The sequence below is a fragment of the Pteronotus mesoamericanus genome, unplaced genomic scaffold (assembly GCF_021234165.1).
Source record: "Pteronotus mesoamericanus isolate MK-2021 breed Mesoamerican mustached bat unplaced genomic scaffold, CSHL_Meso_final contig_169, whole genome shotgun sequence".
Classification (NCBI taxonomy): domain Eukaryota; kingdom Metazoa; phylum Chordata; class Mammalia; order Chiroptera; family Mormoopidae; genus Pteronotus; species Pteronotus mesoamericanus.
Genome location: NW_026555068.1, coordinates 26484750 through 26506116, shown reverse-complemented (window position 1 = coordinate 26506116; position 21367 = coordinate 26484750). Strand labels below are relative to the sequence as shown.

At 42.4% G+C, this 21367-nt stretch overlaps 1 protein-coding gene across 4 annotated transcripts in view; it reads left to right on the top strand.

The window, feature by feature from the left end:
* The first annotated feature begins 596 nt into the window (after window positions 1-596).
* The window catches only part of WDR17 (WD repeat domain 17), a 56107-nt gene continuing 35336 nt past the window's right edge, over window positions 597-21367 (top strand). For 2 of the 4 annotated variants that reach the window (XM_054565826.1, XM_054565827.1), the window contains exons 1-7: window positions 597-662; window positions 5315-5443; window positions 9434-9617; window positions 10748-10978; window positions 14046-14297; window positions 16718-16840; window positions 18778-18962. In XM_054565826.1, the coding sequence (XP_054421801.1) occupies window positions 597-662; window positions 5315-5443; window positions 9434-9617; window positions 10748-10978; window positions 14046-14297; window positions 16718-16840; window positions 18778-18962 (1170 nt within the window). Of the gene's footprint in view, window positions 663-5314; window positions 5444-9433; window positions 9618-10747; window positions 10979-14045; window positions 14298-16717; window positions 16841-18777; window positions 18963-21367 lie in introns of those variants that run through there. The other 2 variants (XM_054565829.1, XM_054565828.1) reach the window with 1 other exon arrangement.

Here is a 21367-nt window from a genome sequence, read left to right as displayed (position 1 = left end):
CTAAAATGAAATCAAATTCATGTGATTTTGATTCTCTGTTGAATGTATTAGCACTCCATTCAATGATGTCTGTAAACTTTTGGAAACATGAAGGTTAATAATATTCAGCCAAGCTGGGAACAAATAGCAGTACAGGACTGAACAGTTTTTAGTCTAGAAACTTTCTTCTAGCTGTATGTCTAGCTCCTAAGGTTGAAATGAAACCGATTTTCTGCTTCTTGGTGGTTTTTTTTCCCTGTCGGATTCCTTATTGCTATGTTGGTGCCTTCTAAACTTTCAAAACTTAAATCTAAGATGTTTTTTAGAAAGAAAATGGAAGACCGAATGAACTACATGATGTAGCCTTCTCTGGTACTGAACAATGACATAATTATTGTTTGTTTATTTTTTCTTAGTCGAACGCAGGTTTCCATTTTCTGGTTTAGCATTATTTTTACAGGTACGGCTATCTGTAAATTATTAAAAATATTTCAGCTGAAATGTGTATGCAAACCTAGCTTCTTGTCCCGAACAGCGTTTCTCAAGGCAGGCTGGGTAAAGCTGCTTGGTTGAAACACATTGTTGTTACTTCAGGTGCTGAGAAATAGAACCATTCTATGGCTTGGATGACTTACATTTCAAATTGGTTTGAGCAAGATGATTGGTATGAAGGACTACAAAGAGTAAGCTATATTTATGTTGTAATTACAGTTTTCTGTGTTTTTTTTTCTGTTTTACTTCTCATGCAATTGTATTACTGTGTCATTTATACTGTGGACATTTTTGCGTTGCAAAATTCTGAGTGCAAAAAAAATACTGTTTTGATAGATTTAAAAGCAGAGGTCAGGTAATATATACAAATAACTGTAATTATACATTGAATAAAAGGCATTTTTTTCTATCCTGGTTTTAGATGAATTCATGGTATTTTCAGATTGTCTTTAGGCTTTAAATAAAGGGTAGGCAAAAGTAGGTTTACACGAAAGAATTTGTTCTTGTATTATTTCTTAATTATTGTATTATTTTCCATATGAACTGCAAATCGACTTTTGCCTCACCATTTATAAACTAGAATTCTTTCTCATGAGATTAATGTATAAGAATAGCAATAATTTCAACAGTCATTTTACATAAATAAAAACATTTAACGAAATAGAGGTATATAAAAATACATCTTAAGTTTTTTCTGAAGAAGAGTGCCATATTGTATTTGATAAATTTCTAGGCAATTAATTATGTTTAAAAAGATTTGCATTGTTACTATGGCAACTTTTACGTAGTATTTTGAAAAGCTCTTCTGGCCTATCATTGCAACAGCACAAAGCTACTGTTTAAAAATGCACCTTCTCAGAATGGATTTAGTTTAGCATCATGTATGATTGCTCTTTCACTCTTTCTGCCTTTTTAATGGACGACTTGTAAATTATTTAAGTGAAGGCAGCTTGTGGAATTTTTTCCGTAACGAGCGGAACGGAAGAGCCAGCACCCCTTCCTGTCGTTTCGCCCACACTTGCCCGTTGGCGTTGGCGGGTGTGTGCCACTGAGGGGTCGCAGTGCCGGAGTTTTCTTTTTCCTTGCTTCTCCAGGTGTCCATGCCCATCACATTAATCGAAGATATTTTCCCAGTGTTTCAGTTCCTTTTTAATGATCTGTCTTTTTAAAGCTACTTTTAAAAAAGATGTTGTCTATTTCTTTTTAAAGAGAAGGAAGGGAGGGAGCAAGAGAGGGAGAGAAACGTGTGCGCGAAAGGAACATCCGTCCGTTTGCCGCTCCCACGCCAGGGATGATCGTCTAATTTAGGGGGCAGAGGGGGCTGATTCTAAGAAAAATGCTTTTTTACTAAAGCTGTGGGCTTCTTTATAGTGACTTCGGGGCTGCTCGTGGGCTCGCGAGGCTTCACGGTTCTCCCTCCCACTGTAACAACCCGCGTGTGCGCCTTGCTAATACCATTGGCCTTGAGAAGCGACAGCCCGGCTCCGAGACACTTCCCGACGGGCTGCTCTACACCTGGTGTGACCCGCACATCACCACGTTGTCTTCATGAGTTTGAGCTCCTTCTGGCTCAAGTTTTGTTCTTCTGCAGACTTAGATGAGGAAGAAAGATTCTCTTCTGAGTAATGAAATTGGACACATGTGACTTTAATTTTCTCTAAAAATCCAGCTTATTATTTTTCAGGCCATGTGTACGTGCACACATACCCTGTATATCAGATTTCAGCAAAGCAAACTTTTCTGTAGATTATTTGTTAAATGTTTGCAGAAAGAGAAAGAGATAGGTAGATTTTTCAGTTAAGAATTATAGCTTGGACGTGCAGTGTTGGAAAATCACAGGCGGTTGTGAGTTTGATCTTGAGAGCACGAAATTGGCCTTTATACAGTGATATATAATTAATGTATATGGCATACATATATGTTTCCACAGACCCAGAGACATGCATTATGAACTTGATTTTAGCTTAGTTTTATCGGTTTTTTTTTGTCCACAGTGTCATATTTCAACTTCTATTATGATCATTTCCTTTACTGTCCTTGCATTTTCGAAAGCGAGCTCTCATATTATACAAATGTAATGAAAATAGACTTACCACTTTTTAAAATAGTTTAAACACTTGCGATGCAAAGCATCTTCGCTATAATTATCAGTGTGTGTGTGGTGTCTGTGATTGAAACTAAAAGTTGTGTGCAGGTTAGAAAAATAAAAACACTGTCTTGCCAGGGCCGCGGCTGCCAGGCTGCTTGCCACTCACGGCTGGTGGCTGCAGGTGACAAGTGCCGGCTGCCTCCCTGGGCCCTGGCCGCCTCCGGCAGTGGCCTGCGCCGCCTACTGCCTCCTCTCCAAAGTGCGGGTGTGGTTTCCGGGCTGGAAAGACTGTCCTGAAGCCACAGACCTTTAGAACGGACGTGGAATTTCTTAGGTTGTTCACAGGGGGAAAAAAAAAAAACATAAAGATAAAAAAGGATCTATAAAGGATCTTTATAACATGTATGCGAACTCTATAATCACCGAAGTTAAAAAATCTGCTTAACTACCTATGTGACATTTTATTGAATTAATATTTAAAATGCAAAGATGTATTTTGAAATGGACCTCAGATGAACATCTGCTTTCAGTAATGCAGGATCATCAGCTGTGTAACAATTCATACTGATTGCAAAGACTTTAACTCCAGGTTGCAAGGCTTGGTGAACGGCACAGGGCACCGTTTGAAGAGGTGAACAAGCATCAGAACCACAGTGAGATACAGCAGGAACGGTGGAACTATAAATTAAGAACTGTGATTAATAGACAGCATGCAAGAACAGGTGGGTAATGTAGGTAGGGAGATGGAAGTTGTAAGAAAGAATTTTTTAAAAAGGAAGGACCAGAAACACAACTGTGACAGAAGTGAAGGGTGCCTTTAGTGAGCCGATGAGCAGGCGGGGGCACGACCGAGGAGAGAATCTCTGGGTTCGAGAATGTGACGACAGAAACTTCCAAAACAAAGCAAGGGGGAAAAAAAAGGGAAAACTAAATAACCGAACATCCAAACACTGTGGTACCTCTATAAACGGTATAGCATGCACATACTAGAAATAACAGAAGAAGAAGAAAGAGACAAACAGAAGCAATACTTGAAATCACAATAATTATAATCCCCCTCCCCTGCAAAAATACCAGACACCAAACTACAGATCCAGGAAGCTAAAGGAACACCAACCAGAGTGAATGCCTAAGAAACTCCATCTAGGGATATTATATCTAACCTGCAGAAAATCAAAGACAAGGAGAAGGAAGCCAAAGGAAATAAACACTCTACTTAGAGAAGAGGAAGGATAAGAATCCGGTCTGACTTCTCAGAAACGGTGTAAACAAGAAGAGAGTGAAATGAAATATTGGAAGTGTTGAGAGAAACGAAACACCACCCTAGGAATATTTGTACCCTGTGAAATTATCCTGAGGAAGCAAAGGAGAAACACAGGCTTTCTCACACAAACAAAAATTTAACAATTTGTTGCCAGTAGACCTGTTTTCAAGAAATGTTACCAGTTCAGAAGGAAAAGGATACAGGTCAGAAACTCAGTTCTACATAAACAAAGGAGTGATGGTAAAATAAAAATTTTTATCCTTACTCTTAATTGATCTAACAAATACCAGTTTTTTTAAGTGAGAATAACAGTGTGTTTGATCGTGCACGTTTATGCATACACACACACGCATATATGTGTTCTGCACACTTATGTACAGCTGAAGTGAGCGGCAGCGATGAGGTGAGAGGAAGGAGGAATTAAGGGTATTTTGTTATTACGAGGTACTGACTCTGCTGGAGAAGCAAGAAGGTGTTATTTCGAAGTAGACTTGGATTAGTTGCAAGTGTATAGAAGAAAGTCTAGGACAACCACTAGAAATTTTTTTTTAGTGGGGTGTAATTGAAATGCTAAGGAAAAAATGAATCCTATAAAGTGCTCCATCGAAACCACAAAAGGAAGAATAATCAGTGAAGGCAAACGCAGGAACAAGGAGCAGAGCGACACACCGAAATAGTAGAACATGGCACAGAGTCATCGGACTGTGTCAGGGACGACCTGGAGCACCCGCGGTCGACGTGCACCCGGGAGAGACAGGGATTGCGAGAGCCGGGCAGAAAACAAGCCCCGAGCCTGTGCTGTCTGTAAGGGGCACGTGAAATAGAAAGACGCGTAGAAAGAAGTGAAGGGATTAAACAAAAAGTAAAACCAAGCAAAACAAAAAATCCTCATAGACAGCCGTGGGGTGATGACCAGAGGGAAAGGTGAGGGTGGGGGGGAGGGAGGGGAGGGTGGGGGGGGAAATGGTGAGGGAAGGAGACTCGACCGTGGGTGGTGAATGCACAATACAACACACAGGTGATACATTACAGAGTCGTACCCCTGAAGCCTATATAATTGTATTAGTGTCACCCCAATAAATTCAATGGAAAATAAAAAATGTTCAGTTCCCGCCCCCCCTCAAAAGAGTAAAGCGATGGAGGAGGTTAACTCTGCAAACGGTAATCAGAGACAGCGTGCGTAGCTCTGTTCCGACCCGGCAGAGCGGCCGGCAGAGCCAGGCGGCCCAGAGCGAGCTACCTCTGGGGCTTCCGCCCTCTGGCTTCCCTAGTTTTTAACCCACCTGCCTTTGCGTCTATAGACGTTTGCGGATTTAAACTGCTATTCTTTGAAAGTACAAATAAGTACAGACTGAGATTAATGGTAGCAAGAGAAACATTTTTCGGGGCCTACAGATGAGTATTGAGGGTGACGAATGTAAAGCAACGCAGAGGACGTTTACTTGATAATGTAAATAACTGATGTACCCCCCCCCCATTTGTCTTCCAAGGCAAACATGTCGCAGGTCAGGCAGGTGGGGCTGCTGGCCGCGGGCTGCCAGCCGTGGAACAAGGACGTGTGTGCCGCCGGTGGAGACAGGTTTGCCTATTGCGCCACGCTGGCCATCTATGTTTACCAGGTAATTCAACCTTGGCAAGGGCAGTTCATGTGTAATGAGCAATTATTTTTAAATCCCTTTCATGTGGAAAGCTTAATGCTGTAGTTTTAGTGGTACATACTTTTTATTTTGTTGCTATTTAGATTACTATATTAGTTTTAGAAGTCATGCTTTTAGAGAATGCTTACATCGTAGTATTAATGAGCAAAATCTTAATTGTTTTCCTTTCTGTGCTAGTCATCAAAAAGATTTTCTTCAAGAATCAGAAGGTTCCATTTATGAATGATGAGCAAGTAGTATTTAATAGTATATAGGAGACCATCCTATAAAAATAATGCTGATATAATAACTTCTGAGATATTTTTCAGAGAAAGACCTTTATAACTACGTTTTTTCACGTCTTAGCTCTGCCGCATCTCTTATGAGCTCCCAACCTCTAGAGCCTATGGCCCCCTGAATCCCTCCTTAGAGAGGTGCCGTCCGCATATTAAATCGAAGTCTAGTCTTCTCCTTATTCCTGGGGGCGCTGTTTCTGTGCCACCAGCGAACCATCCATCTAAACCACAGATTTGAGGGGCACCTTCGATTCCTCTTCTGCTCGCATCCTATGAGTGTAACTAAGAGTGATTCTAGTATTGTGTCTCTTTTCTTATCTTCTTTAAGTCTTTCTCCTAAACTCTTCTAGTAGTCTCTTAACGTTCCCTTTGCCTCTACTTTGACTACCTCTAAAGTATACCTGTGTCTAATCCGTCGTCTGCAATGCAAATCTAAAATTTTAAATCTTCCATTACCCCTCCTTCCCTAATGTTAACATCCAAGCTTCATGGAATGACATTCTTTTGCCATCTCCCTGCCTCTGGCTCCCTCTCACCTTAAGTTCCAGACATACCAAGATAATTGCATTTTCCAAAACATCTCAGACTCTTTCCGGGCGAGCCTTTGCTTATGTGAGTTTTTCCGTGGGCCCACATTGCCTGTCAGGAGAACGTTTTCCAGTCTCAGCTCAACCGTAGGAGCTCTGTTCCATATTCTGCTCTTCCCTCCGCCCCATCAGCGACGGCAAAGGACTGACTCTCCACGCTCCCGCTCACCTGCGGGTCCGCCTGGGGTCCCCCTCGGGCCCAGGGCGCCAGTCCTTGCACTCTGCGGCTTCCGTAAAGACGCCACAGATGATTCTTCAGTGATTTTTTTTTTTTTAATCTTGAAGCACCAACTCATTTCATCTAAGAGTGAAAAACAATATTGCTTTATTCTGAAGTAATATTCCCTTTCATTACTCATAGTGTTGTCGTTTATTGAAAATTTTAGGAATAATAGTGTTAATCTATAAGCTAATTAATTCTCCACACTGCAGAGTAAGATTATACGTACCATGGTTCATTCCTCCAGGGTGTGGAAATGCCCCGTAATCAAGACGCAACGCCAGGGTCACCCACGTCTTTTCCCTTCCCCCGCCCCGCCCCAAAGCCAGCAGCGAGCCCGCCAGGCGCTGCCCTTTGTCCGTCTGCTTTACACTCTGCTCCTCCTCCCAAGCTTCCCATCCCTGAGTTCCTTCCACTAACCTCCTCCCTTAGTCTTTTTTGTTGTTGCTGCTGCTGCTGTGTTTGTTGCCAAACGATCTTTAATTGAAATATTTCCCTTTGTTGCTCCTAACTAGCCAGGCACCCGCTGCCCCACTGCGGACATCGTGGGGGTGGCGGCCGTCAACGCGGCCGCCGGCGGCCTGGGCAGTCAGTCCCCAGGAGCTCTGTAACGGTTCCAGAGAGTTCTCTAGCTGCCGACTGGCGCTGCCTCTGTCGGGCAACGTGGGCAGTCCCGCCCACAGTGGCAGAGGCTCGCTGTGCTTACTGTTTTCTTGCTGCTTTCTGCCTTGTGGTGGCTTTTGGAGGCCTTTGATGGCCCGGGCAGACGCGGGAGGCGCTGCCTCCGTCTGGGCCTGTCTGTTCCGCATGGCCCGTTTCACCGCCGTCCTCAGGCCCTTCCAGTCCCCGTTGCTTTGGCGATGTCATCACCACCCCTTTTTGGCTCCAGGCCCAGGGGGCCGGGGCAGACGTGGCACCGGCTTCCCGCAGGGGCGCGTCCGGTGTACGGCTCTGACCGCGTTGGGGCCGGGCTTCGGTGGCACCGTGGAGACGGCTGGTGTCGGATGCACCTGGACTTGGGACGGCCGACGAAAGCTGCTCCTTCGCCGCCTCCTAGCCGAAAGCTGAGAGCCAAATTTCTCCCTTAGTCTTAAGTCCCTGTCTTCTTGTTTCATTTTCTCTCAGAGAAAAACTTACCAGGCAAAGCCAACTATTCCTCTGAGGAGCGAGGGAGAGGGCAGAGAGGAGGTGAAGGCAGGACGTAAATCTTTTCTCTATGCTCGCGTGTGTCTTAACTTTTATGATGACATTTTATGACTTGACTATTTAGAAAGATTTTGCTGAAATTATTAATAGACACACTATCAAATAAGTTTATGTGTCCTAAAGACCGACACGATCAGAAAATTACCCCGATGTAGAAGTGAATACAGATAAACCCAGATGACAGTTCGCTGCAGAGTCCACTGTGAACCCTGGCTCCAAAGCATGCAAGTAGGAAAGTACATTATGAAAGGGTGGCATTAATCATAGTACATTTTTATTCATAAGTTGTAGAGGCACTCGTATAAACGGAAGTGCTTTGACAAATATGCTCTAAGTATAAGTAAGTATAAGCTATTATAATTACTTTTTGAAGGAATGTAGGATTGGGCAAAAGTAGGTCTATAGTGTTTCTTATGGAAAAACATTATGATAATTAATAAATACAATATAAGAATAAACTCTGTGTGTCATGTACTCAAAACTCTTAACCTACATTTCCCCCATGCTGACTAAACTTACTGCGTTTATCATTTTGCAACATAGTCAGCTATCAAATCATTACACCCTATACCTGAAAGGAACACAATGTTAAATGTGAACTCTGTATCTATAGAAAGTCATGGGTTAGTTTCCGGTAGGGGTATGAACAGATACCGTGGTCGGAAGACATGTCTCTAAAGAGGTGTTTCTGAACTGCGGCCTGAGCAGCGAAGGAGCAGCGGAGCCCGGTGCGTGGGGAGAGCCCCCGCGGCCCAGGGACCGGCGGCCGTGGCCCTGAGGCAGGAGCGGTTTCGCTGTGTTGGCGAAGCAAGGTCAGAGGGGACCGGGGAGAGCAGGACACCACATGGCACTGGCCGTGAGCGGAGGCTCCCGATGTCAGACATGCAAGGCCACGTGAGCGGCTAGGGTTTCACTGCAGCCAGGTGGTCCAGCAAAGGTGGGGATGGTAAACGACCCGTGCACAGCATACGCTCTGAAAACACCTTCTGTGACGCTGCGGCAAGTGCACTGCATGCTAGAGGGAGAGCCAGGTGCGCCGAAGCGAGGAGTGCCAGCCTATCCCGAAGACGCTGCAGGTGATAAAAAGATTAACTCATCCCGTCATGAATGGCGCATTTACAAAGGACACAGGAAAATTAGGTGATTCCTTCTGTCCACTTACATGTAAGAACACTGTGTAGTGCCCCATCCAAAGAAGGGCCACCTGAAACGGACCCCTCGCCCTGCAGCCTTTGGACACCTTAGTAACGTCATCATGAACCGCGGGTTTATTTAACCTAAATTATTTTTTATTCAAACGTAAGTGAAAATTTGCCGAAAAAATAGTTTGAGACCAAGGGTGTTTTCCTCATAAATAGGTAAGGCTATGGAAAAATATAATAAAACTCAATTATTATGCATATTTAAATATATATCATTTACTTTTACTTGTTTTTAAAATTGGTATGTTTAATTTAAATTCTCTCATATATTTTCAGAAATAGTTCTTTTTTGCAGTCGATGGACTATGCCTGAAAGTAGAGCAAGGCTTGACAGGGGTCCATATTCTGCTCTTAGCTGTGCTAATTTTCACGTAGGTAGCTTTTAAAAAGTAATGTGATTAATGGGAAACGTGTGATCTAAGAAGAAGCACTGACATGTTTTACTGATGGGTCTTTTTTAGTTGGATCACCGTTACAATGAATTTAAACTTCACTCGATTATGTCTGAACACAAGAAGACAATCACAGCCATCTCCTGGTGTCCGCATAACCCTGACCTGTTCGCAAGCAGCAGCGCTGAGAACTCGGTGATCGTCTGGAACGTTGCGGAACAAAAAGTCGTCGCTAAACTCAACAATACGAAAGGTACGTTTGTAACGGGGATTTATTTTATGGAATGGGCTATTTTTATTTCAGTGAGCTCAGGTTTTAAAGTAGTCAAACTTTCTAACAGTGACGTATATAAGAAACACAGTCTCCATCAGAACTCACTGGGTGTGTGCATGTGTGCAAAACTCAAACAAAATGTCATGGCGTAATTACACCTAGTACACTGGTCGATTGAAAGTATAGTAAATACCAAATGATTTGGTAGTGTTTAAATATAACACAAAAAATTTAAAAATACAGAGTGGGGCAAAAGTAGGTTTACAGTTGCTCAGATTGGAAAATAATTAATAAATAATAATACAAAAATAAACTTTCTAGTATTCAGAACTATGAAGCTACTTCTGTCCCACCCTATAAATATAAAAATAATAATTAGATAAGATTTTACTTTTTAAAATTTTTATTTATTGATTTGAGAGAGAGAGAAACATTGCTTCGTTGTTCAAATTATTTAATGTTTTCATTGGTTGTTTCTTGTATGTGCCCCAACCAGGATTCAAACCTGCAACCTTTAGATAAGGTTTACTTAACGAGACTACTGTCCTTGCCTATGTATTACTCTGTTCCAATCCAAAACATACAAGGACAGCATTACATGTATTTTTAGTGTCCTGCTGAACTGGTTTTCTCTCCTTTATTTTTAATTTGGTCAAGATGTAAAGTCGTAGTTCACACTGTGGGTCTTAGTGATTAACAATGATCACTACATTCTTTCTACCTAGAGCCATGCCCTGTAGTAATTGTAAAGTTAAGTAATCATTATTCTGCATTAAATATCACAATAAAACAATCTCTTTTTGAGCACCAGTTGTAGTTCAACTATTGATTACGGTTTTGAAAGCTACTGCTGGGTACATTTTCCATATTCAGCTTCTTCCCTCAAAAATAATGATTGTAACTTTGAGGTAGAAAATTAAGAAGTGACAATCTCACCACCTTCTTTGTTCAAAATTTTTTATAGTGTTCTTTTCCAATTCCCAAGTAAGACGGTTATGCTTTTTAATCACAAACACACTCTTGTTCTCGAAATGCACAGTGCAAATGTAACGTAATGGCCAGCCTGCTGCCGGGCCCCTCTGTCACGTGTCCGTGTGGGTCGGTTCCAGGGACGCCTGCCTCCCTTAGCTGGTGCTGGAACGCGGGCAACGCGGTGGCCTTCACCTCCCGCCGGGGCCCGCTGTTCGTCTGGGCCGTTTCGGGGCCCGAGAGCGGGGTGACCGTGCACCGAGACGCCCACAGCTTCCTGTCAGACATCTCCGTGTTTAGGTGGCACACCCAGAAAAGGGGGAAAGTTGTCTTTGGTCACATGGACGGAAGCATATCGATCTTACAACCAGGTAAGAGTTGAATTCGCCGGAGCTCTTATGTTTTCTTTTTCTTAGCGTGTGTAACTTCGTGTTCACACAGCATAAAGCCAAAGGTAACAGAATTTTAATTTTAAAATAATAGCTGTGCAAACATTATCCAGTGTCACACTGATTCCAAATAATCATGTGAAGTAAGTTTCTTTATAAGACGTTGTAATACATTTAATTCAGCTATGCAGATTTTACTTTGGTTTAACCCAGATCAGTCTTTTGTCCTGTATTTTAACTTTTTTAAGTCAGTTTTTTATTTCTGCACACTTGCTAAGAAAATGGCCTGAATGAATCAGGACGTAGAGCTGGAATACATGACGTCTAAAAAGCCCACTTTTATCTCCTTTGGAAGAAGAAAAAGGGAATGTTTTCACGGAGGACTGCCGCAATAGGGCAGCGGGCCCGTTATTTTAAAGCAGCGATTTTTAAGTTGTGAGCTTCTGAGGATGTTTGTATATCAGCGTGTGTATCGGGCGTGGGAAGCACGTGATCCAGCTGCGATCACGCCGGCTGCTCCCCGTCCCCCGGAAAACACCGCTTTATTCTGGGTTGTGTTCTGGATGTTGGCGTAAAAATCCTCATGAATACAGGGTTCCAGGGCCAAAAATGTTGAACGCCACTGCTTTAGTGGTAGTTTTCAAGTTATATTCTCCGATAAAGCCCGATCATCAGAGAATTTATTTTTTATCTCTACAACAGAAATATTTTAATTGAATTGACTTTGGTATTATCCCTGGGGTGCGTATTTATCAAATTCGCATTGTTTTCTTTTAGAAATGTTATTGGTGACGTTGTCTCTGTTTAGTATTGTGTCCCCTTTTAAAAGCACATAGGAGGCATGTATTTCTGATCTCAATTCTAAGAAAAGTTGTGCTTCTCCTGAGTACATGTTTTTGTTCTATTTTTCCTGTTGTGCAATCTTTCGTGATTTCTTTCCTCTTTGCTTTAGCCACTGCACCTCCGAGTCAGAATTTCAGCAGCTCTTTGGATTATACATCACCCTCATTACTTTGTTTTTCAGCCCCCGTTTATCTGTGCCCCCATTTTTGTTTTTCATACGGAAATTGTCAGCCTCATCTTCTTATCAGCTTATGTGCTTTACTCCTTATCTGACAATGCAAAGTTGCCTGATAGTTGTATAATAAAATAGAATATAAATAATAGCAAAATAAATAACACATATAAGTGAAAATATTATCAGTTGTTGTTCTAATGACTGGCTTTAAATTTCATAGTTTCATTTTCCATCTTTTATAATAAAAACGTTAATACCAGGTGGAACAGAAAACGGTGGCTATAACTTGTTACCATTTTGACTGTAAGCGTGAGGCTTTGCAGCAACATGATTTACATATTATAACATTTGCATTGCAAATTTCACCATGTCTTGTATTGTTGTTATTTTTTTACATGCTGGAATATTTTTAGTAAATCACAGATACTAACTGGCATATGCAAATACCTAAAAATGACATAAGAAATAGCTAGTACAACTTAGGTTAAGTCATTTTTCTGCCTCTTTTTGCCTTATAACGGTCCACTATATTAATATTCATTACTGTTTGTTATATCACATAGCAATTTAAAAGATGTTTGTTTTGGGAAAGAAGAAGCAAACTCATTTCCTTGACAGTTATTGTAAAAAGCTGACAAATCCAAGTAAAAGAAACCTCTCTTGCTCTTCCTGAGATTATATATGCACACATTCTAAATAAAATCAACATTATGCTTAAATAATATTATATTCTGATGAGTTTAATGTCAAGGCAGAAGCTATAAGCTTTTCAATTCATTTTACAATATTGTATAGACCGAAGGAAATATGCTGCTCTAATCTGATGGGTCGAAAGACAATGTGTACCGATGACATTGCACGCAGAGCTATGGTGTCTTTCAAGTATGTTATTTTGTTAAATAAACACTTCTTTTAAAGTGTAGAACGCACAGCAGAAATGGACACTTTCTGTGACGTCTGTAAACTTGCTTGTTTCCCTGTCTTTCTCTTGAGGAAGAGAAGGCCTGCTAGTTGGAGCCCCCTGGTGGCACCTCGGCGGAAGCGCTTTTCCCCGTGGCCAGCTGTGCGTTCCATTTGGAAGGAGCAGAGGATTGTTTGATGATCCTTGGCTTCATTTAAATGCACTTGTTTTATCTCCCTGTTTTCTTGGCTGCCTTCCTCAAACTGGGAGTCAGGAGTGAATTATGATTATGATAAATGGCGGGATGAATGAGAAAGGACTGAAAGTAAATATCGATAATGCGGTTTAGAATGGGCCCTGGCAGTTCTAAGCTGTTTAAGCCACTAACATTTAATCCTTAAAAAAGAAAATTGCCCTGGCAGGTGTAGCTCAGTGGATTGAGCCCGGCCCGTGAACCGAAGGATGCTCACTCCCATTCCCAGCCAGGGCACGTGCCTGGGTGGCCAGCCAGGTCCCCAGTAGGGGGCGCGCCAGAGGCAGCCACACGTTGATGCTTCTCTCCCTCTCTTCCTCCCTTTGGCGGGATAATAAATAAAATCTTTAAAAAAGAATTCTACATGGTAAGTATTGTTATGTTCTCCATTATAAAGATAAAAACTGAGCACGCAGAGATTAGGTGTCTTCAAGAACACGAAGCTGTGAAGTGGCGCAACTAGGCAGAGTGGGGCACAGGCTGTCCCCACGGACGCTGTAGTTTTAATCCCAGCACGGTGCTCTTCCTTCAGTTTAGCTTTTCCCTGTCCTTACGCTGTTGTAACGCAGTGAAACGGCGGTTGCTGACAATGTCATGTGTGTTATTCACGGGTCTTTTTCTTAGAGCTTTTCAGCAATAAATCGGGACAGCATTCCAGACCCTAAGGATTGCCCAAGCAAAGCAGTGCGGTCTGGCTTTCCTCAAGCGGACACGCTCTGATTTGCAGTCACTGAGTAACTTCTGCAGGAACCGCCAGCTTTCTGTTCCCAGGACTCCGAGAGCCTCAGCGATGGGCAAGGAGAAAATCAGTGTCATCTCAATTACTGGTCCTTTTAGGAGGACGTTGTTTAAAATCACTTTCTTCGTATGCTATCAGGTAGTAAAAGTCAGAAGCACGTTCTGAGGCCTGAGTGTCTTGAAGGGCCAGATGAAGAGGATCCAGTCACAGCCCTGGAATGGGACCCGCTCTCCACTGATTACCTCCTTGTGGCCAATGTGCATTATGGGATTCGGCTGGTGGACTCGGAATCGCTTTACTGCATCACGACGTTTAACTGTCCCAGTGCGGCGGCTTCGGTGCATTGCTTGGCCTGGGTCCCCAGTGCCCCCGGGATGTTTGTAACGGGAGGTATGTCACCCCTGGTCTCCGGTGTGTTAATTGTGTGTGTTCTGTAATTCGGTCAGGAAAACTATACTCTTTTATTGGTTAATTTTGAGTAAGACTTAATAACAGGACAAAGGGTATCCTCGGTTATAATAAATGCCTAGTTGACTTTTATTTACACTGTGTATCTTTACCATAATGACAAATAAAAATGAAATTAAGGTGCTGTTGTCCAGGTGCCTGGTAATAAGTTGGAATATATCTGTGCGTACACGCGTGCACGTCTGTGTTTGTATGTGTACAGAGGACAGAGCCAGTTTCAGGCGCAGCAGGCTGAGAGGAGGGGACCGAGCAGAAGAGTTTACTGGACAGGAGGCCTGTCGGCCGTACTGGTAACTTTGATGTCCGCGAGCAGTTAGGCCCCGGCAGGCTGGAATGCATCGCCGCGGGTTGGAAGGATGCGCCTACCCAAGAGAGAGTCAGCAAAGCCAAGCAGCTGTGTGGGAGGGGAAGATGGGGAATTTAAAGTGGCGATTAGAAATTGAATGACTCTGCATTTACTCCTTACTGAGGTTCAGAAAGATGTCTCTCGAGCGGCAGTGCCATCAGCTGCTGGATGGGCGCATCCCACACTTGCTCAGTGTGAAATGAGAGGCAGGGTCTTTGTCCTCTTCACGTTTTAAAAGAGATTCTCGGCAGCGTTAGTTATGACAGCCCAGAGGCGGAGCCAGTCCACATGCCCATCAGTAGGTGAGGGGACGAAGAAGCTGTGGTACAGTCACACAAGGGAATGCTACTTGGCCGTAAAGGAGAAAGAGGTCTTACCTTCTGCGACAGCGTGGAGGGACCTGGAGAAATAAGCCATTCAGAGAAAGGCAAATACTACGTGATTTCTCTTATGCACAGAATCTAAGGAACAAAATAAACAAACAAAAGGGAAACGGAGCCATAGATACAGAGAACAGACCGACCGCCGGGGAGGGGGCCGCCGGGGGGCTGGGTGGAAGAGGCGAAGGGCTGAGCCGTGCCAACGGGTCGCTGCGGACCAGCCGCAGAGCTGCGACCGCAGCGCGGGGCGCAGAGCCAGCGACGCCGAGGCCGCGGGCACGGGGCCGGGTGGCCGCGCGGGGCGGCAGGGGACCCCTCTCCAGAGCGCATGGCTCCCCAGCCACATTGCTGTCCGTCGGAAAACGGTACAGAATGGTATCGAATGTAAACTGGTTGACAAAACAAAGGTACCAGAAATTTTTTTTTTTACCACTTGAAACACTTACATTACAATATGGGAGTAGACAGATTCTTACGTATCTTAATTGCCTTTAATTTCACGTGATATAATTGATGACAGACATGGGAATTTTTATATAGCTCTTATTACTACTGTGAGATAAAGTTCACGTGCCGTAAAACTCACCGTTGGGAAGGGAACGGTTGGGCGGCTCCTGTCGTCACAGAGGTGTACGAGCGTTGCCGCTGACTGATTCCGGAGCGTTCTGCCCGCACCCACTAGGAGCGCCCCCCTCTCCCTGCGCCCCCCCTCCACAGCCCCCAGGAGACACGCGTGTGCATAGACAGCTGACCCACGTTCTGTCTCTGGATTTTGGCATTTCCTAGAAATGAAATAACTCAATATTTGGCATTTCTGTCTGGCTTCTTTGACTCAGCATGAAGTTTTCAAGGGGCATCCATGTCGTTGGGCATACGAGTGATTCATTCCTACCCACGGGTGAATCACGTTTCGCTGCGTGGGTATGCCAGCGCGTATCTGTTTAGCAGTTGATGGACTCAGGGCTGCTTTTTGCTCGTATGCATAGCGCTGCCAGGAATACTTGTGGGCAGGTTTTGTGTGGCCGTGTGTCCAGTTTTGTTGGGGATATCTGGGGGTGCGGGTGCTGGCGCACGTGGTGGCTCCGTGGTTAATCCTCTGAGGAACGGGCCGACTGTTCTCCGAGCCGCTGGTTAAGGTAGAATTTCTGGAAGGGAGGGGCCTTTCCAACAGCTCCAGGTTTGTTAGGCACCCTTGTTTGCCACAGTTTAGCAAGGGAGCAGCTTAGGAACATTCTGGCAAGGAAAGATCGTTCAATGTCGGGGCGGGACGTTTCCAGTGGCTGGTCTTCCTAGGTCACCTGGTGCAGGTCAGCAGGGTGCTCTTCTGTGATCAAGTTGTCACGATGCTCTTTGTGGGTAAAGCACCACAAAAGGCAGCTTCTCACCCTACGAAGGATTTGGAGCAGGAAAAAATAGTAAAATGTGCCAGACCTGTTAAGGCTGAGTAACACTTTAGCTGTTTGTTTGAGTGTATTATTGTGCAATCTTATTGTTTGAAGAATGCCAGTTTCATAGTGCTGAAAGTCTTACAAGTAGAAGTCTTTCATTACTTTCATGTCTGGGCATTTTATATTTCAAATAAAATTTGTTAACAGAACGCTTCTTTCCCTGACTAGATTCTCAAGTAGGCGTTTTACGCATTTGGAGTGTTTCAAAAACCACACCTATTGATAACTTTAAATTAAAGAAAACAGGATTTCACTGCTTACATATACTCAATTCTCCTCCAAGAAAAAAATGTAAGTGCAAGTATCAACAAAGTTTAACATGTTAAAATATTGTATGTGTTGCTTTCAAATAAAATGACTGATCCAATGAGGTGTCCATGTCAAATGCCATACGCCACTGAAAACCAAATTTTAAAAACTAGTCGCCTTGGACCATAAACATGCGAGAGGAACAGGGAGCCTCGTCGTTTCGGCTCCTGTGCGGTGCCGTGACCCTTCTAAATCGTGGCAGCCTGGGGGTCTGGAGACACCAGGGCTGGGAATTAATATTCGGGAGGCTGACGTATTGCTCACATCTCCTGCAATCTTTTGTAGTTGTTTGTTTCTCTGCTCAGTTGCTATGAACATTCCTACTGTGAGGTGACTGCAGTAGCACAGATTTTCTTCTTTCATGTTTTTTTCTTCTTAGAAAAGTAGGCCATGCTCATTAGAGAAAAGCCATAAGACATACAGAAGCAGATACCAATCTTGTCATTTTTGAGTCATTCCAGATGTCTAGCCTTTTGCCCCATTTTTTTTAATGTAACAAAGTATGGAATAAGAAAAATTATGTGAAAGTGAAGATTTTAAATACAGGCCTTACAAATTCTTAAAAAAAGAGATGAATTACTGGTAGAGAGGTACAAAAAGAGTTCAAAACCACTCATAATGTCAGTAAATTAAAATACTAGAAATCCAAGTCATGGATCATACTAATTTTCACCAAATTGCTGACAAAATTTCATTGAATCAAATGCCTCTTTTGTTGTTGGTAGGCAGTTCCTTCTAGCGAGGGCTTCCTGTCATTCTCAGATTCTGAGCAGAATTCTTGTCCAAATGGGTGCAATAAGGGAGACTGTATTACATCTGAATAAAAAAGGGAATATACTAAAGCAGAGAATACCTGGGCAGTATTTATCTGTATTCCAGTAGGTAATTAATATAGATTGGTCTGGTAATTTAGAGTGGTATCATTATGTTGAATAATGTTTGCAAAATAATAATCATGTTTTCAGCAAAAACTTCTTACAAGAAGACACAATATGAGATAAATAATGTCCAGAAAATAAGTAAACATAGGACACTTATTTAACTGGAAGCTGGAGAAATGGAAGCATATGCACAGCTGAAGTAAAGCTGAGGGAGAAGAAAGGAAAATTGGGATGCAAATGCGTGTCCGACAATTAGGGTTCTTAGTTTGGGTGCTAAATTAGGGCGACGCATATAATGTCGAAAGTATTTATTTTCATTGGATTGGCATTTAGTGAAGAGAGTTATGAGCTTTAAAAGAAAAATGCACATGGACATGTATGTGTATATGTAGAGGGGGACATAAGCTAATATGTCACAATTTTGAGAGAAGATTCTAATTGAAAAATAATCATTCTGTGCTTTAATTTACAGGGAGATAAAACAGCAAATATTCACAACATATTGTGATTCCTCACATACTAATTGTCCTCCATTTTCCTCCCCCTGCACTTTTATACACTTCTATGCAAGATAATATCCAATTTTGTGTGTATGTGTATATACAGGGTGAGGCAAAGGTAGGTTTACAGTTGGGAGTACACGAAACACAGAGTTTATTCTTGTATTAATATTTATTAATTATTGCATTATTTTCCCATACAAATAACTGTAGGCCTCCTTTTGCCCCACCCTCTATTTTGGCAAAGCTGCGAAAGTACTCGTGTCGCAGAAAATGTGATCATTTCTGGGTAAAAGAAAACAAAGGGCTTTTCTTTCTTTATTAATTAATTTATTTGTTCGTTTATAAATTTCTAAATTACATATAGTGTATACATATGTATACCTATGTATACACATACACGTAAAAATTACGTGTGTATCAATTATACATGATTTATAAATTAGTTTATAAATTAAGACAGGTGGTTTCACCCCAGCCTATGGGAAGCAAGCTGTTGCCATGCCTGTTTCCCTGCTGACTTTTTTTTCTTTTTTAGTCTTAATCCAGCCTCCAACCAAAAACCACTACACGTCCTCCACGAGCGAGGCGGTGCCCCCGCCGGCGCTGACTCGGACCCAGGCCTTCTCGCTGCCCCCGGGCCACGCCCTGTGCTGCTTCCTGGACGGGGGCGTCGGCCTCTACGACCTGGGGGCCCGGACGTGGGATTTCCTCAGGGACATGGCAAGTCTGCGCGCGTCTCTTCTTTCATACACGGCCCTTCGTTTTGCGAGGCTCACAGTGTTTACTTTTACTTACCGATTAGTATCGTTAACATATTTTTGCAAACGTATGTTAGGACTTTATCTTGGTTGGCTAAAACATTTTAGAATAATGTATAGAATGAAGACAAAACCAGTAAAAATCTTTCAACTTTAAACATTCAACTCTGAGAAGCGCGAATGCTACCTTAGCGTGATTATTCTGCGTGGTCGGCAGGGTTCCCATGTTCATGTGGGCCACGCCAGCCCTTCAGATCGTATGGGAAAGTTCCATCGCTGCACCGTATTTGGGAAGCAAACTGAGAAACAGAACACTCTTTAGAAGGAAGAACAGTCCATTTCTGTCAGTTCCTCCAGCTTTGTTGCTCTCATCTGTAAGTGAGCAAGGTTGGAGTAAGAGGTTTTAAGATTTATTTCTATTACTAAATCATTAGAATAATGCTATGATTCTATCAACGTTCGTTCTTACGATCATTAAGCCTTAATACGGTAGAATAAAACCTTGCTGAGGACTCACATTTTTGTTTGGTTTTGTTCCATGCTTTGTCTCTACTTCGTAAAATAGTGCCTGGTACACAGCAAGTCTTTATTAAGTTTTAATGAAAGCATGCATGTAGTAATGTATATTGTGTTGTAATTAATATTTGACAGTAATAATCCTTAATTTCCCCTCATTTAGAGTTTATAAAATTGCCTGTTTTTTCTACAGGCTTGAATTATACTAATCTAGATATTTAAGAAACTTTTAAATGTTCAATGTTTTTTCATGGAAAAGCTTGGGAGTCTAGAGCTATAATTGCCCTTATAAAAATAAAATAGGGAAAAAAATCAATAATACTATCATTTCAGGACTAATTTAATTTTATCCTCAAATAAAAATATTGAACATTAACAAAAATATTTTTAACAGTGTGTAGCTATTTAAAAATATTCCTTTTGTAAATGCTTTCCCAGTATGGTAAACTTTTTGTCTATTTCAAATTACTACTTACTTTAAAAAGAATTAGAAAAAGAAAGGGAGAAAAACAAGTACATTAAAATTTACATTGGTAAAGAAGTTAACACAATCTGAGTTCAGTAGAGTGTCTATTGAGTATATATCCTCATATTAAAGTATGTTTTATTTTAAAAACTATGTTAAATTCATACTTCAATAAAAACTAAAACAGCCCTTGATTATACATTATTTCAGTGACTCTTCTGCCTTTCAAAGTGCCTGCCAGTCAGAAGAGACAGGGAGTTTTTTCCTTGTAATTTTTCTCGTTCCTTACATAGGCCCAAAATTGAGATGACTAGGAATGTTACCAGAAGAAACATCTGACTCTGATGTTGTAATGCATAAAGCATCTCCAAAGATTCCAATTGCATGGGATAAGAAAAACCCTATTCATGTACTTTCTAAAAGGTGTACTTCCATATGAATAGCTGCTTGATTAAGATGAAGAAAAATGCTTCAAAATTGTCCCTTCATCCCTGCATTCCTCCTGATAAGAAGATGAAGGAGAAATATTCACAATTTAGTGCTTGCTGTGTGGTTTTTCAAATTTCAAAAATAAAATCTGGAAGTGTAGCCACGAACTAGCATTGAAAAATGCACAGACAGGCAAGGCCCTGCCGTAGTGTGTTCACAGCATCAGACGTGAGGACTGGACCAGCTCCAGCTGGGTGACCCTGTGGCTGAACCAGCCCCCCGCCCATGCCAACTGAGGACAGCTTCCTCTCCCCTCCCGAGAGGAGCCCTCGCAGCCCAGTGTGGCTTTCTGTGGGCGGCGCTTCCGGTGTCTCAGAGGGTACAGGGCCTGGAAGGTGCCTCTGTACCTCTAGCACAGGGGTTGGAGCAGGGAGCCTTGTCACCGTGTGAACCCTCTCCCAGGGCCTAGCATGATGCAGTTTGTGCTGCTGGGAGGAGTTTCAGTCCTCGTGTTCCAGTTTGAGGGAGACGGCACACGGTACCTCTGGCTCCTTACCTTAGATTCTTACCAGCTTCTCCCACAGGCGCAAAGTGATTCGTTTCCACTTCACGGGTAAATGTCCGCGTATCCCTGTATATCCCATGTCTCAGTTTGTGGGATGTTTGGGAACCAAATCATCATGCAGTGGGAGCAAGCGTCACGAGTCCCAAAGAATAAACTTGCCAGAAAATTTTGGAACAAGACTCTTTAAAATTGAGACCATGCCAATGGTTCTTTCTGTTAAAATTGTGACATTTTTTGGGAGTATCAAAAAAAAGAATATTTGCATTAAAGGACCTTTAGTTTCTGTTTTATCTAGGTCTCTTATTATACTACCAGAATGACATAATAACTATTAATAGTTAATTGTGTTATAAGTTTCTAGCATCGTATTCTGTAGTTGATAAATCATGAG